This window comes from Nicotiana sylvestris, chromosome 4 (genome assembly GCF_000393655.2).
Source record: "Nicotiana sylvestris chromosome 4, ASM39365v2, whole genome shotgun sequence".
In the NCBI taxonomy this organism is placed as follows: domain Eukaryota; kingdom Viridiplantae; phylum Streptophyta; class Magnoliopsida; order Solanales; family Solanaceae; genus Nicotiana; species Nicotiana sylvestris.
Window position 1 is genome coordinate 140710106 of NC_091060.1, and position 17834 is coordinate 140727939.

The 17834-nt window shown below is 40.7% G+C and overlaps 1 protein-coding gene across 3 annotated transcripts in view; it reads left to right on the plus strand.

Annotated features, from left to right (window-relative positions):
- Positions 1 to 17302, plus strand: part of LOC104242493 (protein SABRE) — a 40486-nt gene extending 23184 nt beyond the window's left edge. For 2 of the 3 annotated variants that reach the window (XM_009797546.2, XM_009797548.2), the window contains 12 exons: positions 2736 to 3092; positions 3249 to 3367; positions 3567 to 3816; positions 5628 to 5852; positions 6986 to 7125; positions 14325 to 14397; positions 14639 to 14740; positions 14844 to 15026; positions 15219 to 15560; positions 15651 to 15818; positions 15992 to 16373; positions 16680 to 17302. In XM_009797546.2, the coding sequence (XP_009795848.1) occupies positions 2736 to 3092; positions 3249 to 3367; positions 3567 to 3816; positions 5628 to 5852; positions 6986 to 7125; positions 14325 to 14397; positions 14639 to 14740; positions 14844 to 15026; positions 15219 to 15560; positions 15651 to 15818; positions 15992 to 16373; positions 16680 to 16789 (2451 nt within the window). In that variant the 3' untranslated portion in view covers positions 16790 to 17302. Of the gene's footprint in view, positions 1 to 2735; positions 3093 to 3248; positions 3368 to 3566; positions 3817 to 5627; positions 5853 to 6985; positions 7126 to 14324; positions 14398 to 14638; positions 14741 to 14843; positions 15027 to 15218; positions 15561 to 15650; positions 15819 to 15991; positions 16374 to 16679 lie in introns of those variants that run through there. The other variant, XR_011406960.1, reaches the window with a different exon arrangement.
- The last annotated feature ends 532 nt before the right edge of the window (positions 17303 to 17834 follow it).

The following is a 17834-nucleotide window of genomic DNA, read 5'->3' on the forward strand; positions in this document are numbered from 1 at the left end:
AGGATAGGATGAGAGGTCACTTTAGGTTTGTCATATCCTGCATTGGCCTCTGATGCTTCGGTGCTTAGGTGTAAAACCATGAGCGAAGGTGTTAAAACAGGACGAGGTAGACCTAATATCACATGGAAGGAAGTTGCCAGAAATGATCTACAATCTCTTGGAATCCTTGCAGATCTAGTGAAAAATAGGGATCTATATAGGCGATACCAATTAGTTGTATTAATGTTAGTACATTTATTTTAGGTCCTATTCAACTGTTTACAGAAGTCATCTCCCTGTATTGTTTTGTTCAATGTTATGTTTAGTCATTCTTATTCTCTACTCCTTTGTTGAACAATCTGGACTAGTCTTGACCTTTTTTTTTTGCAACTTAAGATATTAACAATTTCCGCTTTCCTATCTCAAACTTTTTTTAAAATTAAACTGAAATAAGTAGATAGTGCATATATAGGAAGCACTATAGCATTATACGTAGGAAAAAAACTCCTTTTCTCTATCTTTTCTTGCATAAATAATTCTTGAATATCAATGAAAGGAAAATAATTTAACCTTAAGAATTCTCTCCTGGAGAAATGCTTTTCATAAGTCCCTTGCTGTGTCCTCAAGTGTTAGGCATGTGAAAGAATTTGGGCATCCAATTATTCAAACCCAAAACCTTATAGGCAATGGGTGGAGTAGCCCGGGATATTATAAACCCCTTTGAAACCCTTATATAACCTATGAGGGACAAGTATATTCTTTAACAATAACACCCTCTTACACGTGTAACCCAGTTCAAGGGTACACAGATTTGATTTTCTCTTTTTATTTGGGCCTTTTCCTTGTAAAGTAGACAGAGAGGGGTCAGCAGGCTCACTCCTGGAGTAGAGGGAAATGGATTAGGCTCAATAAGCTAATGAGTGGGCTTAGAGCAATGTTAGTGGCTTGATAGGCTGAATTGATAAAGAGAAGTCTAGAACAGCTCAGTGGGGTGAGTTGAGAGTGAAATTCAGAGTGACAAAAAATGAAAATGAAAAGAGAAAGCAGTTATGAAGACAGATTCACCAAAGTTTGGCTTTGGTATCATGTGAAAGAATCTGAGCATCCAACTTAAACATTAAGTCAGTGGGTGGAGTAGCCAAAGCATTATAAATCCCTTTGCTGTTTCCTTGATCTCTGTCAGACTTATGCATCCCATGTTTACGAAGGTTGATTGACTTTTTCCATTAGTACGACAACTTCTGTTAAAGCAGTTCTCATAACTTTTTCAAAACCAAGATGTGTTTGCAAGTCATATAATTGATTGGATTTTGTGTACTTCTCTCTACACTTTCACTGTCCTTCCAGAAGGTTAATGGGAGACTAGGAGAGAAAATTGAACAGTTTACAAGTAAAATTGTATTCTTTATTCTCCTTTTTCTGGTGCGAAGGGTACAATTTATACACACTGTAATATTGTGTCGTGTATGCTTGTTAGACTGGGTGCTCTTGGTGAATGTTAGATCCCCTTCTCTTGAAGCTTCTGGATATAATTTTCATGGATAAAACAAAATCAAGATGTGCCGTAAGAAACATGAATATATCTTATTTGACTCCGCTGCTGAGGCCTCGTCTGCAGAAACATGTTTCAGTCTGGAGGAACATGGACCATCTCTTTCATCTTTCTGCGTGCAGTAAATGTATCTTGTAGATCTCAACTAACTTTTGGAACTTTTCTCTTTCTCGTGTTGCAACTCTAACTAATATTTTACATTACCATTATGCATACACTTATTGTATTCTGCTGATTCAAGTTTAAGCATGGAGCTAGACCCCATAAAATGTGTTGAAATTTTGGTAAGTTGAGTCTGTTTGACAGAGAATCACCCCAGGGAATATGTGAGATGCATTTCATGCCTAAGGTTTTGGAATCATCTGCTTTGCTAATTAAGAAAAAGGAGGAAACAACTTGCGGAAGTGTGAACATCACCAGATGAGGACATTATTTTCAGGGAAAAAGCATCTTGATTTTGGGATTTTAATATGAAGAATAATACTGGTTTAAGAGTGCTAACTGTTTTTATGCAGCACCAGTAAAGGAGAAGGAGAAAGTCAACAGAAATAAATCTGAAGGGGAGAAAGAAGAGAAGAACAAAGAGAGAGAGAGAGAGAGAGAGAGAGAGCAAAGAAGAAAAGAGAAGAACAAGAGGGAGGAGAGGGGGGGGAGTAGGATTTTAATACCAAATCGATATATCGGATGTTATTCATCAAGTTTCCTGTACAGAGTACATGAAGGTCCTACTTATATGAGATCGAGTTCTTAACAATTTTGAACTCTCAAAGAACTCTATATTTAACGGAAAACATAAGATTTCATTAAACCTTATCTCTAAGATTAGATATCTCTATTTCAACTAATTGATAAAGATAAAACAATGTTTTTTTGATTAGTAAAGGAAAATGGAAGGTTGTGATAAAAAGATACACAATATTGAGGGACAACACTATCTTCATGACCACATCATGTTTACCAAGTGCCTCTAAGTTATTTTTATCCTGCAGCATTGACTGCTTGAAGGTGTGAAGTACCTTAGTCTTGTAAGACTAAATGTCTCTTAACTTCTTAGCCATGTCAAATTGAAAGTGGTAATCCAAGATCATGTCTACCAGTAATCCTAAATGCAGAAGAAAGCGGACAACTAATTGTCTCAACTTTATTGAAAAGCTTTACTTTTTCGTTGATGCTAATGCATTGGCACCTTTCTTTGTTTTGACAGGGTAGATTTCTGTTAGCTGCTGTCAGTGGCCGTGTTTTAGCTCGTTCATTCCATTCAGTTCTTTCCATTGGCTATGAAGTGATTGAACAAGCTCTAGGTGGAGGAAATGTTCAAATTCGTGAATCTCAACCTGAAATGACATGGAATCGCATGGAGTACTCTGTGATGTTAGAACATGTGCAGGCACATGTTGCCCCAACTGACGTAGATCCAGGGGCTGGACTGCAGTGGCTTCCTAAAATTCGGAGAAGCTCACCGAAAGTGAAGCGCACTGGAGCTTTACTGGAGAGAGTTTTTATGCCTTGTGATATGTACTTCCGCTATACTAGGCATAAAGGTGCAACCGCAGACTTGAAGGTATGTATGCGTTGTTTCTGAATTTGTGATAACCTGATCATGTTGGTTTATGTTGTGAGAACTCTGTCTTATTAGACCAATTCTTTGTTGCATCATATGTTTTGATAATGATGTTTTCATCGCTTGATTCTCAATCGTGATTATGTATTATCACAGGTGAAACCTTTGAAGGAGCTTTCATTCAATTCACATAATATAACAGCAACAATGACATCCCGCCAGTTCCAAGTTATGCTAGATGTGTTGACCAATCTTCTATTTGCCCGGCTTCCAAAGTAAGCACAGTTTTTAAGATCTCTAATTACTAAAATTACTATAAACCTATTATTGTGCTTAACATGCTTTTGGATAAGTGCAACCCATCCCTCATTTTGTTCCTCAGAAGCCTCTATTATTATACTTGGATGTGATGAGTTGCATCTCCATAGCTTTATCTTAAATCTTTGAGGGAATTAATTGAGATTCCTAAATCAGGCCTCGAAAAGTTAGCCTGTCATATCCGGCAGGTGACGATGAAGATGTTGAAGAGGAGGCTGATGAAGTTGTACCTGATGGTGTTGAAGAAGTAGAACTGGCAAGAGTGAACCTTGAACAGAAAGAAAGAGCGCAGAAGTTGATCCAGGATGATATTAGGAAATTATCTCTTTATAATGATGCATCTGTGGACAGGAACCCAGTAAAGGAAGGCGATCTTTGGATTATTAGTGGGGGAAGGTCCATTTTGGTAAGACAGAACTTTCTGAAGCACTTTAAGATTGTTAGATGTGAAATATGACATGTCCTTTTCCTGTTTGACAAGTTGATTTTGAAATGATTGCATAAGCCTTAGCCTATGATATGTACTCTTGACTAATTGTTTCTACCTGGCACGGTTGCCACTATAGCATGGAATATCATTCAATGCCATCGACTGGTAAAATGACATTGGACTTCTGTAGGAAAGCTACGATTTTTAATTTGGCAAGATTTTGAGATCCATGCCCATGGTTTAGCTTGAAATGAAAAGTTGAGATCCCGTGTTGGAAGCTATTGAGAATTAGGGCCCAGAAAGGGCTAACTAACTGTCCTCCTCGACATACCTTGGTTCTCACATCGTGTCCGTTTTGTTGGGCCTGGAGTGTCAATCGGGTGATCCTGAGGCAGAGTTCCATACTTATTGTTCACCTAGGCTGATTCCTTTATTGTCTTCCATGGTCATTAGTCAGAACAGGCAAATAGGTCACAAATTCTCTTGCAATAGTAACTCAGTCCCATCACTACGTGATTCTACCAATTTCCAATGTTCTTCCAGTTGAATCAAGGGGTTTTTCCCGAGCACTATCATTTTTCGGACTTATTTAAGTAATATGAGGGGCGATTATTGATAACAATCACGACCTCATCCGATCATATGCCTTGTCTGGTCCAACTGCCTATAAAATACATAATGTGTGCATATAGGCTAAAAACGATTTGTCTGAGTTGGATATTAATGATGATGGATCGTGAAAACCTGCCGAAAAAAGAAAAAATAAACATGAATGGTGGACTTTTCTTATCGTACTTTCTCCACATATCATAAGCAATTCAACTTCAATTTACCGAATTTTGTGAGTACCATGCCATGAAATAAGCTTGCTTCACCTCTCTCATTCAAGTTTCTGGTTGCTTTGAGATTTCTCTTCTCCCTTTAGAGGGTTTTAAAGCAATCTTCCTATGTGCTATAGTGATGCAAATGTGGTTTTGTGTAATAAGCCCAAGAAATACCTTGATGTCAAGGCTTTTCTTCTCTTGATTTCAGTTTTACTGTTACGTTTTCACTGAAAAGTTATAGTTGAGTTGCATATGCTTATCATTTTCTTCTCAAATTTTTGATGATTCACATGGATTATTTCCAGGTGAAAAGTGACTGGGTATGACCTTTTGTTTGCTTTGGAGTGCTGTCATTCTCATTCGTCTATGTTTTAAATGCTGGCAGTGTGTCAAGCCATTTCTTGAATGGTGTTTAGAGAGCTCTATTATAGTTATTTGCCTTATTTTCCTTTTGTTTTTCAGGAGTTCAATTAACAGTGTAATTTAAAAGAAAGTAATTACGTAAAGATGGTAAAGAATTTTGACAGTTTTACTGTCTTTTTGGTGAAATAGAAGTCTTTGTGGTGCAAAGGTAAGAGATTCTTCTTTCTTTTTTTGGGTGAAAATAGTAACTTCCACTGATACCAAAAAAAGGTATTTGCAAGTAGCTCCAAGCAGATGTTGACCACCTACCCACCTGAACCTAACCTGTCCAAGCCTAAACAGAAGTGGGTGTGTTTTGCTTAGACTCCATGTTCTAAAACCCCTATATGCCCCAGTATGCAGCCCAACCGCCCATTCATTTTGACACACACAACCTACTTCTGATAGTTTGCACATGGTAACTTGTGTCACTTTGGTAGTGGAGACCATGAAGTTAACAGATTTCTTGGAGTTTTGCTTTGAAATGTATAGATTTCATTACAATAATAGGGATAAAAGGTGTATCAAGTTTGAGGGCTTATTAAAAGCAACTTTCTGCAGGTGCAAAGACTGAAGAAAGAGCTACTAAATGCTCAAAAATCCAGAAAAGTAGCATCTGCATCTCTGAGGATGGCTCTACAGAAAGCTGCACAGCTCCGATTGATGGAGAAGGAAAAGAACAAAAGTCCTTCTTGTGCTATGCGCATCTCTTTGCAAATTAATAAAGTAGTTTGGAGCATGCTTGTGGACGGAAGATCATTTGCTGAAGCTGAGATAAATGATATGGTGAGTCTCTACATGGCTTCAGTATTTTTGGTATATCCTTGCTTGGCTAAATTCCTGTAAAGAATTCTTGATGGGTAACACCTGTTGAAGGATAATGGTTATCAGTTATCAGTAGGATTTTATATCAAGCTGCTGCAATATTCCTGACATTCTTCCAGGAAACAAATATAAACATACATGTATTAATGGCTTTTAGGTCTTGCATAAGTTAAAGTTCATGTTTTTTTGTAAGCTGTCCCTTTGTGATCTCATATTGGTTATGGTACAGCTTTATTCTCTCCAACAAAAAAAAAGAAGCAATTAAAGAAAAACAAGAGTCAGAATAGTTAGCAGTCGAAGGTATACATAACTAGAAAATTATACTGGAGTAAACTGCAGCCAAAGTTTCATCTATTTGAAGGGGTTAAAATTGAAAACAATATGGTAATAATTCCCTAAGTTAGAGAACTTTTATTGCAGGGTGAACCCTCTGAAATAGATCAGCTGTAAAATCCATGAATTTCGCATCTTTCGAATTTGGTTTCATCCCAAAGATTTTTTTTTGTGTGTCAGAGTTGGGGTTTGATGAGATAATGTGTTGCTGGTTCTAGTCATTTTAAATGGAAATGGATTCCAATAACACAGTGTCAGGCTGTCAGCTTTTTCTACAGTTTTGTCTAAGACCATTACATGGTAAAACTAAAGTCATGTCATAAACTTCAGTAAAGGACACTGACACTTGAACTGTAAAGTACTGTGTTCCTTTTTATGCAAGCCCTTTTAAACAAGTATCTTGCCTACAGAAACTGTTTCATTGTTTAGGAACTGTAAAGTACCATGCTTTGTTGGACAATGGAAAGGATGTATTTTTTTTTTTTTTGTAAATATGGTTTCCAGCACAATCTTTGAGCTGATGAATATCCTGTTACCTTTCTCAAAAAGAAAAAAAGGTACCCATGTCTTTGTTCATGCAATCCCAGAGGTCCTTAATAAGTTATCTTGCGATCAGAAAACTGTTTTATTGTTTAATAACTTTCGGAATTCCCCTTAACCGTCCTACTTCTTTTTTGTTTTTAGAAATTTATTTTTCCTATTTAAAATTGGAATCCCTTGAGTCAGAAGGAAAGAATATAATCTGCTGTTTCTTAATGCAGATATATGATTTTGACCGTGATTACAAAGATGTTGGGGTTGCTAAATTCACAACAAAATATTTTGTTGTGAGAAACTGCTTACCAAATGCCAAGTCTGATATGCTTCTATCAGCATGGAATCCTCCTACTGAATGGGGAAAGTATGCAACAATTTCAGTTTATTTCTTGCTCCGTCTCTTGCTCCTTTTTACACATCTAAACTGTATAGTGTTTATGCTTCCATTTATATGGGTTGGGGGCCATGGTGGGGTCCCATTTTTACTTCGTATCCATGTTTGTCCTTTAAAGTTTTGTATTGGTATTCTCTCTTAACTGGCAATAGAGATGATTATATCTCTACATATCTTTGGCAACCATAAGTGTTGGTACTTCTACTGGCTCCTCTAATGTACATCTACAAACTGCAAAAATTGAATTTGATTGTGTTGGAGACAACCTTGCATCTGCGACGATTTCTGAGTACCTTGACACAGCTTGCTATACCAGACTCTCTTTCTCTGGTCCACTTAGCTAGCTCCTTTCTTTTTTAAAAGTGGCCTTCTGCACTTAAACCCATCTTTTTAGTAAACTGCTTGTCTCTACTATCTCAGACATAAAATAAATAAAAATATCATCTTTCTAAAAGTTAAAGCTTTTAGATGAGATAATTCACACAATTCAATATGGTATCTTACAATCTAGTCATAGAGGTCCTTGGCCCAAGTCTTAACCCCATCCATCAACATAAAATTTCCACGTGCATGGTCATAAAAGAATCTAGCCCCCACGTTAGGGGACGTGTTACAAACTTAAAATAAATAAAGTAATCCCTGTCTAAGAGTCCAAGTTTTTAGATGAAACGGGTCACACATTTTAACATCTGCTTTGTTATTGATTTCTCTCTCCTAATTATCATGTGAAACAAAGAAAATGCTCCCAAGCACGCTCCCCGAGGCGCCTGAGAACCATGAATCCTAGGATTTCACCACCACCATCCGAGAGCCAACCCTGCCGCAACACTACCCCAGAAAAAATCCCCGGAATCCGACTCCCCACGCGCCGCCACGCACGGCAGAGCTCCGGCGACCCCAACCCACGCGCCGGCGCGTGAGGCCTTTCCAGGCTAGATTTGTTTTTCTTTTCTTCAGACAGCCTCTTCGCGAAGCTGTTCCGACCCTACCTATCCACCAACCTCCAGATTCCGACCACTTTTACTATTTTCCGGCGACGGAGGTGGCTTTTTCTGGTCAGATTTCACTTCCTATCACTTCCTCTTCTTCAGTCAGCTCCCTAGCAAGGCTTTTGGTTTAGTTATGATGGACTCTACAGAGAGAAACTGCTACTTCTCCGTAGAATCTAGAAAATTGGAAAACATGTCTTTCATAAAAGCTACCTCTTGACCAGCCCTAGAACTTTGGGGAAGATGCCATCGAAAGCTTGACGTAGGGCAGGAGCCGCACTTCTCGTTGTCCGAGGAGCACACTCTAAGGCGTAAGGGTTTCTTGGAATCTTGTTTGATTGGGTCTTTCTCCAAATGGGTTGGTTCTCCCGAGGTTGTTAGGAACTGGGCAGCAGAGGCATGGAACGTCAAAGACGGGCTAAAATATCACAACTGGGGTACACACAATATCTCTTTCTATTTGTTGATAAGTCTCAAGCTTCAGAAATTCTTGTCAGAGGAAACAGGTGGTTCGATGGGAACTTCTTAAAACTAGACAGATGGGTGGAGCACGATGGGTGTCTCGATCCTCGTTTCACTGGCGCAATATTGGTGGTCAACATGGTGGGTTTCCTGGTGCATCTTTGGTGTCTTGACCTATTCAAGAAGATTGGGAAATCTGTGTGGGTTTTATCGATGTCACTTGCAGCATACACGATCTCTCGCGAGTGAGGATTGTGGTGAGGAAAGGGGGCAGAATCCCTGTCTCCACTGTGGTGGAGGATGGCTACTTGAGTTATAGGGTTTGGTTGAGCCCTGAATTTCGCCTTATCTTTATGCTTTGTGATAGTGGCGGAAGAAAATGGAAGGTCAAATAGAAGGGAGGGGAGGAGAAATCAGTCTCTGAGGGGAAAGGAGGGCTCACTGGATCACCGGACTAAGCCGGAATCAGACGTTAGATCGAGAAGAGATGGGATGTTTGAATTTAAGAGAGGAAGACAAAATTTCAACAGAAGGAAAAGACGTGAATGGGTTAGTGATGTAGGTCGGAAAGGCAGAATGAGTCGATCCTCTTCTAATTATCATAGGGCCGGGCAAGTTTTTAGCAGGTATCCCACATGGGCCCAGCAACTTTTCCCAATTCTATTAGAATTGATCCTAAGGGGCCCAGATTATTTCAAGCCGCGCCTGCTAAGGCTCTTATGCATATGGGAACAGTCATTACTCCTTCTGCCAATGGTGCTTCTCACAGTGGCATTCCACCGAGCCTAGTGACCTGCGCCCCTCTTCGATGACCGCTGCTTCAGGGGCAACACCGGCTAAAGATGGTGCTGTTATTCCACGGCCTCCCACCTCTAATGGACCAAGCTCCATTGCCCCCTGACCTGAGGTTACACTTCAAGCTTTTTCTTCTTCTGGGGAGATTGTTGAGCATGCTCCAATTGATGTTAGTGCCGGACCAGTATCTCCGGTTAATATGCCGCCGAGGGTTCCATGCTCTCTTCCTTCCGGCTACCCTACTGGCATTTCTGGACATCCCTATAGCAGTGGAGTGTTAATTTCAGAGGTTGTTGCCCCTCAAGGAAATGGTGAGATCCTTTCGGCACCTAAAGTTCCTATTGCTAGCAATGCTATGGTCTTGTATTTCTCCGGTAGGAGCAAGGAAGGGGTACATATAGAAGACGTCTGCCCAATTTCGTCACGGATTGGAGGAGGGGATATGTCTTTCTGGATGGAGGATAAACTATTAAACTTTGGGAAGTTTTTAGGCGTTTCTTTTGAAGGGAAGGAAGATAGGGTGTTAGAACTATTGAGGGAGATTGATCAACAATCCCTTTATGATGGTGCAGGGAGGGAGTTGGGTCAATGTGTTAAGCAAAATAATTCAGAGGATGTAGTGGTGTACCAGAGAAGGGGTTGGGTGTGTGACAAGGAGGGGGGGAGCTCGGCTAGGGGGTGGGGAAAAGGGGGGTATTGTTTCTTATGAAAGTTAAGATTCTTTCATGGAATGTGAGGGGGATGAATGACCCAAACAAAAGGGCCATCATCAAAGCGGGAGTTAGAGAGTGGGGTGCTTATCTAGTTTGTTTTTAGGAGACAAAAATGGAAGTCTTGTCAGATGTGATTGTGAGGAGTGTCTGGGGAGGTAGTTGGGTAAAATATGACTGGGTCCCAGCAGTGGGAAGTGCCGGGGGCATTCTTCTAATGTGGGATGATAGAAGCTTGGAGGTAAAGGAGATTAAGAAGGGAGCTTTTTCTTTAGCAGCTCTTGTCAAAGATAGAGTAAGTGGGGTGGAGTGGGGATTTGAGGGAGCGTACGGACCGGTAGGAGAAGGGTCCAATGTGTCTTTCTGGGAGGAACTGGCCACTGTGATGGGGGAATGGGACATTCCATGGGTTCTAGGGGGAGACTTTAACACCATTAGATTCCCGGAGGAGAGATTACGGTGTAATCTGATTTCAAGGGCCATGGAAGAGTTTTCTGACTTCATCAATGATCACTTTCTCATTGACCTTCCTCTGTCAGGGGAAAGGTTTACTTGGGCCAGGGCGGAGGATTCCAACTCAAGGTCTAGACTTGATAGATTCCTGATATCGCCATCATGGGATGAGTTGGTGCCGAATGTGCTGCAGATTCCTTTACCTAGGCTGACTTCGGATCATTTGCCTATTTTGCTAGATGGATGCAGAGGGAGGGGGTACGTGCTCCCTTCCGATTCGAGAACATGTGGTTAAAAGTGCCAGGATTCGGTGACTAGGTGAAAGAATGGTGGACTAGCTACGGGGTATCAGGGACACCTTCATTCCGTCTTATGAAGAAACTTAAATTGCTCAAGGGAGATATTATTAGGTGGAATAAGGAAGTTTTTGGGAGGGTAGAGGTTAAAATGAGGGAGCTTATGCATGAATTGGGGGAATTAGAAAGAGGGGAAGAGGAGAGGGAGTTACATGAATCTGAGAAAGCGACATTGGGGGAGGTTAAGAGGGAAATAGTCGAGTTAGCAATAGCTCAGGAGACTAGTTGGCGGCAAAAATCGAGGGCGCTTTGGTTAAAGGAGGGAGATTCGAATACCAAGTTTTTCCACAGGGTGGCGGTTGCAAATCGAAGGAGAAACTTCATAGAGTCCTTAGTTGTGGATGAGGTGAGGATTGAGGGAGAGAAGGAGGTAAAAGGGGTGATAGTGGGTTTTTTTGAGAACTTATACAAAGAGGAAGTTAGTTGGAGGCCGACTTTGGGGGGAATAGAGTTCAACCACATAGGGGAGGGAGATAGTGAGTGGCTAGAAAGGGCTTTTGAGGAGGAGGAGGTGCACAAGGCTGTGTCGAGTTGTGCTGGTGATAAGGCCCCCGGGCCTGATGGTTTCTCCTTGGCCTTCTTCCAGCTCTGTTGGGATACCATCAAGGGGGAGTTGATGGAAGCCATTGAATACTTCCATGTGAATGGTGTTTTCAAGAGAAGTATCAATGCTTCTTTTATTACTATTGTGCCTAAGAAAGAAGGTGCATCTTGTATTAGAGACTACATGCCTATTAGTCTCAAGGGGAGCATCTACAAGATTATTTCCAAAGTGCTTTCCAGCAGACTTAAGAAGGTCCTTGACGTGACTGTTTCGTCCTCCCAGAATGCGTTTGTGGAAGGTAGGCAGATCCTGGATGCTGCTTTGGTGGCAACTGAACTTGTAGACTCCAGAAGGAAAAATAGAGAACCCGGCTTACTATGCAAGTTGGACCTTGAGAAGGCTTTCGACCATGTCAATTGGAAGTTCCTGGATTTCATTATGATGCGGATGGGGTTTGGGGAAAGATGGAGGGGATGGATCAAGTTTTGCATTTCCTCAGTCAGATTCTCTGTCTTGGTTAATGGCAGCTCATGTGGTTTCTTTGACAGCCCTAGGGGTCTCAGGCAAGGTGACCCCCTATCCCCATGCTATTCATTCTAGTGATGGATGCTCCGAGTAAAATGATGGATCGTGCGGCGGGCGGAGGCTTCTTGAGAGGATTCTTAGCTCCGATCGGGGTGCTCAGTGCCCGAAAAGTCTCTCATTTGCTCTTTGCGGATGACACCCTGGTTTTCTATAATGCCGATATGGATCAGTTGACCTACCTGAAACAGGTCTTGCAGTGGTTTCAGATAGTATCAGGACTCAAAATCAACCTCGACAAGTGTGAGATTTTCCCGATGGGTGAGGTTGCTAATCATGCTTTGTCTTATGTTCTCGGATGTAAGGTGGACTCCCTCCCCTCTACTTACCTGAGTCTCCCGTTGGGTGCGTCGCATAAGGATACTACGGTTTGGAATTCAGTGATCGAAAGGGTTGAAAAAAGATTAGCAGGCTGGCAGAAACGATATTTGTCAAAAGGTGGTAAGGAAGTGCTTATTAAAAGCACTTTATTGAGTATGCCCACCTATTACTTGTCCCTGTTGCAAGCGCCGGTGAGCATCACAGAAAAACTGGAACGGCTTCAAAGGAATTTTCTTTGGGATGCGGCGGATGGAACTAGAAAGTTTCATTTAGTGAATTGGCAGATAGTCACTTCCCCAAAGAAATGGGGTGGACTTGGAGTAAAAGATCTTAGGGTATTCAACAGAGCTTTATTGGGAAAGTGGCTGTGGAGATTGGGGTAGAAAAGCATGCCCTATGGAGGGAGGTCATAGTAGAAAAGTACGATTCCGCGGGAGGGGGTTGGAGGACCAAGGCACAACACCTTTCGGGCATGTGGAGGAGCATCATGAAGAATTGGGAAGCATTCAGTGGCAACATCACTTACATGGTGGGAGATGGGAGGAGAATCAACTTTTGGAATCATAGGTGGTGTGGAGAGGATACTCTGAGGGTCTCCTTCCCTCACGTCTTCAGAGTTTCAAACCAGAAGGAATTGATGGTCCAACAGATTCGTAAGGAGCATGGAGGGGGTAGTATGAGACCTCTCATTTAGAAGGAACATGCAAGATTGGGAGATTGCGGAGCTCCAAGATTTGTTGACACTGCTATATGGGCAAGACAGGCCCCGACCATCTTGTGATTCTTGGAGATGGGGTTTGCGTGGTGATGGTTTGTTTACAATAAAGTCCTTTTACCAGAGTATGTTGGTGAGAGAGGAGGCCACTTTTCCACACTCCTCGATCTGGATTCCTAAAGCACCCACGAAGGTGTGCTTTTTTGCATGGCTAGCTGCAAGGGGAGTGATCTTGATTGCTGAAAATCTTCGAAAGAGAGGAATTACACTTATTAGTTGGTTCTACATGTGTAAAAGCTCAAGGGAAGAAGTTGATTATCTTTTGTTGCATTGCTCTGTGTCCTCGGCTTTGTGGAGGGCAATCCTAAATCTTTTTGGTGTTCAATGGGTGATGCCAAGCACTGTAAAGGAGATGTTATATAGCTGAGCCGGTTTCCGTAGAAGAAGAAAGCAAAAGGCGTGGAAGTTCGCCCCTTTAGCTCTCATGTGGATAGTTTGGGGGGAGAGAAATAGGAGAGCTTTTGAGGGGATTGAGTCTCCTTTTTCACATTTTAAAAATAGTCTTTTATCTTTGATCGCTTTTTGGTGCACTCATATAGCCCCTACTTGTATAGAAGATCGGGCTTCTTTTGTAGAGAATCATGTTTTGATGTAAATTCTCTACTCTTTGGTATACTTCCTATACACGGGAGTTTCTCTCCCTTTTGATTAATACAATTTACCTTATCAAAAAAAAATTATCATGTGATCTCATTCAAGTACTCAGTTCTGCATATTTAGGCAATTGGGTTTGGTCAAACTACACATGTTAATAATGTATGTCTCTGTAGACAATTTCCTAGTCACACACTCAATATTACATACTTGAGTATTAGAACTTCACTTTGAAATGGTTTTCTTTAAGGTACCCAACTGAAACTTATGAGTGAGTGAAACATAGTATGTTGTAGTCCTAATCCAGTGAGTTAGGGGCATGAATAAGGCAATTACGAAAATGATCGAACCCGATGAAATCAATTTTTTGGAGAAGACCCATAAGAAGGCAGCCACTCATGGGACTGTACACCGCATGACCAGGGTAGAAAATGTGCTATGATGCAGCTTTACCTCTACCTCCATAGTTTACCAATTGATTTCTTTAGCATGATCACTGAAATTTTTGAATTGTCAGTTATTCACTTCTTAAATATTTACTTAAGTGGCTAGTTCTGACCATATAGTCTCACTTTGTCATGGCTACAGAAAAGTGATGCTTCGAGTAGATGCTAAGCAGGGGGCTCCAAAAGATGGAAACTATCCTCTTGAACTATTCCAGGTAGTATGCTTCTTTTGATAAGTACTTTGAACCTTTAGGTTTTTTCTTCCTTTTGAGAAGGATAACTTGTCAGATTCGGGAACTTTACACATCTGAGCACTGTGCTGGTCATTGCATTCTTCACACTGAATAACATGCCAAAAATATTTTCTGGCAGTTGAGTGGGAGATTAACCCTTTTCTCAATTTTGCCTTTTCTATTATCATACTTCATAACCTGTTTAAATTCCTTCATTGCACAGGTGGAGATTTACCCCTTGAAGATACATTTGACTGAGACAATGTACAGAATGATGTGGGAGTACTTTTTCCCAGAAGAAGAGCAAGACTCCCAGCGCAGGCAGGTGTGTCTAATGTCCATTTATCAGAAATACGTGCTAATAAGTTTTTCCTCAGAAAATAAACCATTTGACCAGATATTGTTGCTAAATGTTTTGTTGCTTAAAGGAAGTGTGGAAGTTTTCAACTACTGCTGGTTCGAGGCGTGCCAAGAAAGGCTCATCAATTCAAGAAGCACCAGTGTCAAGTAACCATCTAACAAAAGATCCTCAGGTCTGCGCCAAATCAAGCAACTCCGCTTTACCAGTTACATCTGCAAGTCAGTTTCCCTCTTCTGGCGATTCCTCCCAAGTGAGTCCCGTATCCTCCATTAACTGACCACTTCTTAGCTAGATATGTGAAGGGTGGCTTTATATTCCTTTGGGCTAAAGTTTATCTTACCGATTGGCAAATTCTCCAGCATTGATGCTTAATTTTCTTTTATCAAAATTCTCACATTTTTCTCTTAATTAAACATGTGTTTATCTTGCCTGAATATTGCAGGTGTCAAAGTTGCAGAACTTAAAAGCTAATATTGTTTGTGGTTCAACCCCTGAGCTAAGACGAACATCATCCTTTGATAGAACATGGGAAGAAAATGTTGCTGAATCTGTTACTGATGAACTTATGCTGCAAATGCACTCCTCAAGTGTTACTTCTTCAACAAGTGAGCCGTTTGCCGGTATTGAGCAGCCAGATGAAGGTAACAGAAACAAATCCAAGGAATCAAAACTAATTAAGTCTGGCCGCTCCTCTCATGAAGAGAAAAAGGTGGGCAAGGCACAGGATGAGAAAAAATCTAGGCCTCGAAGAATGAGAGAGTTCCATAATATCAAGATTAGTCAGGTCAGTCCATTATGTGGGCTAATAACTTATTGTAGCTTCGTCAGTTCGTTTGTTTTCGGAACTAATACATGTTTAATATGCATGAACTAGGTTGAGTTACTTGTTACATATGAAGGATCAAGATTTGCTGTGAGTGATTTAAGATTGCTGATGGATACATTCCATCGAGTTGAATTTACTGGAACCTGGCGGAGGCTATTCTCAAGAGTTAAGAAACACATCATATGGGGAGTCCTAAAATCAGTAACAGGAATGCAGGTTAGTTCCTTTGTAATTATCTTTTTCCAATTTCCATTATCTGTAATCACTCAATATTTGACCACATTAAATATCCGTTGCTGTATGATAATCGGTAATTAAGTATCTCCAGACTCATCGACTACCTCAAGAGGACTAAGACTTCAGTGACCATGTCTTTTATACTAATGCAGGACAAGAAGTTTAAAGATAAAGCACATAATCAAAGGGAAGCTGGTGCTGCTGGTGTCCCCGATATTGATCTTAATCTCAGTGATAGTGATGGTGGTTCAGCCGGAAAATCCGAGCAGAACCCTTTATCCTGGCCTAAGCGCCCCCCTGAGGGTGCAGGCGATGGTTTTGTCACCTCTATAAAAGGCCTTTTCAATTCTCAGCGCAGAAAGGCCAAGGCTTTCGTGCTTTGGACAATGAGGGGTGAAGCAGAAAATGAGATACCTGGTGACTGGAGTGAAAGTGAGGCAGAGTTCTCTCCCTTTGCCAGACAACTAACCATAACAAAAGCCAAGAAGCTGATTAGACGGCATACAAAGAAGTTCCGTTCAAGAGGACCAAAAGGTTGGCAGAGCTTTTTCCATGTTGAAAGTATCCTGTTCTCTCTTTTATGGTCCTATTGTTTTCCTTTTGGAAGAACTAATGTAGGATGCCATTCTGCGCTCTCTGTTGTGCTAAAGCCAGCAGAACCCAGCATTAATAGCTTTTTAATAGGCCCAGCATTTTATGATGTCTAGATTGCTTAGTCACAGTTGATATTTTAGTCCTTTGGTTTTGGGCCAGTTTGGGCTGACAGTGTGGTCGTTCATTTTTAAGCTATGCTACAAAGTATCAGTAATATTGGTTAGTGACACAAGTCTTTCTTTCCAGGTTTATCTTCTCAACAAAGAGAATCACTTCCTTCATCACCAAGAGAGATCACCCCATTTGAAAGTGATTCATCAAGTGAATCTTCGCCTTATGAGGATTTCCACGAGTAGATGAACTTGAAGACATTGAAAGAACGTATTTTATGGGATCCAAAGTGGATTGGAACAATCCTCGGTTATATGCAACATTCTGCTATTATAGCAATTCCAATTGATTAGGATTTGCTGAGATCCTTGTCTCCTGCTTAGACAGTATGAGATGCCTACATGTTGTTCCAAAATAAGAACAGGCAAGAATTGCGAGAATATGCAGAAGTCTACAATTATTAACATTTCAATGCCTTCTTAGAGCTCTGGATTCATCCTGGAAATAGAGCAAAGGTGAGTCCCTTCAGTTATAGTCATTCTTTTCTTCTTTAACCTTGTATGTATTTATAGATTATTATAGCACCCAACACAAACGACATTAGGACTCGTAAGAGTCCATAATTTTTGTAATCAATAGTTGCTACTACATGTACAGTAGACACAGAATAGAGTTAGAATATGTGTTCCCTGAAAAAAGTTTTCTGCATTGTAATAGTGGAAATAGAATGGAAATGAAATTCCAACTCTTCAGTCTCATCATCCGAACAAAGAAATAGTGTATGATTCCTACTTTGCTTGCTTTGCTTACATTATTAACAGACTTCTGTGTGCTGATTCAAGTTCTTCATTTGAAAGGTTTCCCTCTTTCACGAGTCGAAAGAAAATAACACTAATACAAGCTATCAGTCATTATTTAAACTAAAACGTGGGAAACTCCACTTTGATGTTAAGAGAGAATTAAATCATAGCTTGTGGTTACAGCTTCTAAGAAACATTAACTATGGACATGGCAGAAGCTTTTTTTGATTTTTTTGATAGGTGAAATGATCTTGTAAATGAGTTACTCTGTTGATGTGAAGTTGCCATGTTTCCCCATTTTGATTTTGTTCGTTACTATCTTAATTTGCTCAATGAGGAGCTTATCAATTGTCATTTTGAACTGTCAAGTTGAAATATACCATCGTGTTCAGGAAGAAGGAAAACGGAAGTGCCTGTTACGTCCCACCACCTGCTTCTGTTTCGTCTAGGACACAAACTCTGGTCTATACTTTGTCTTCATAATCATTTC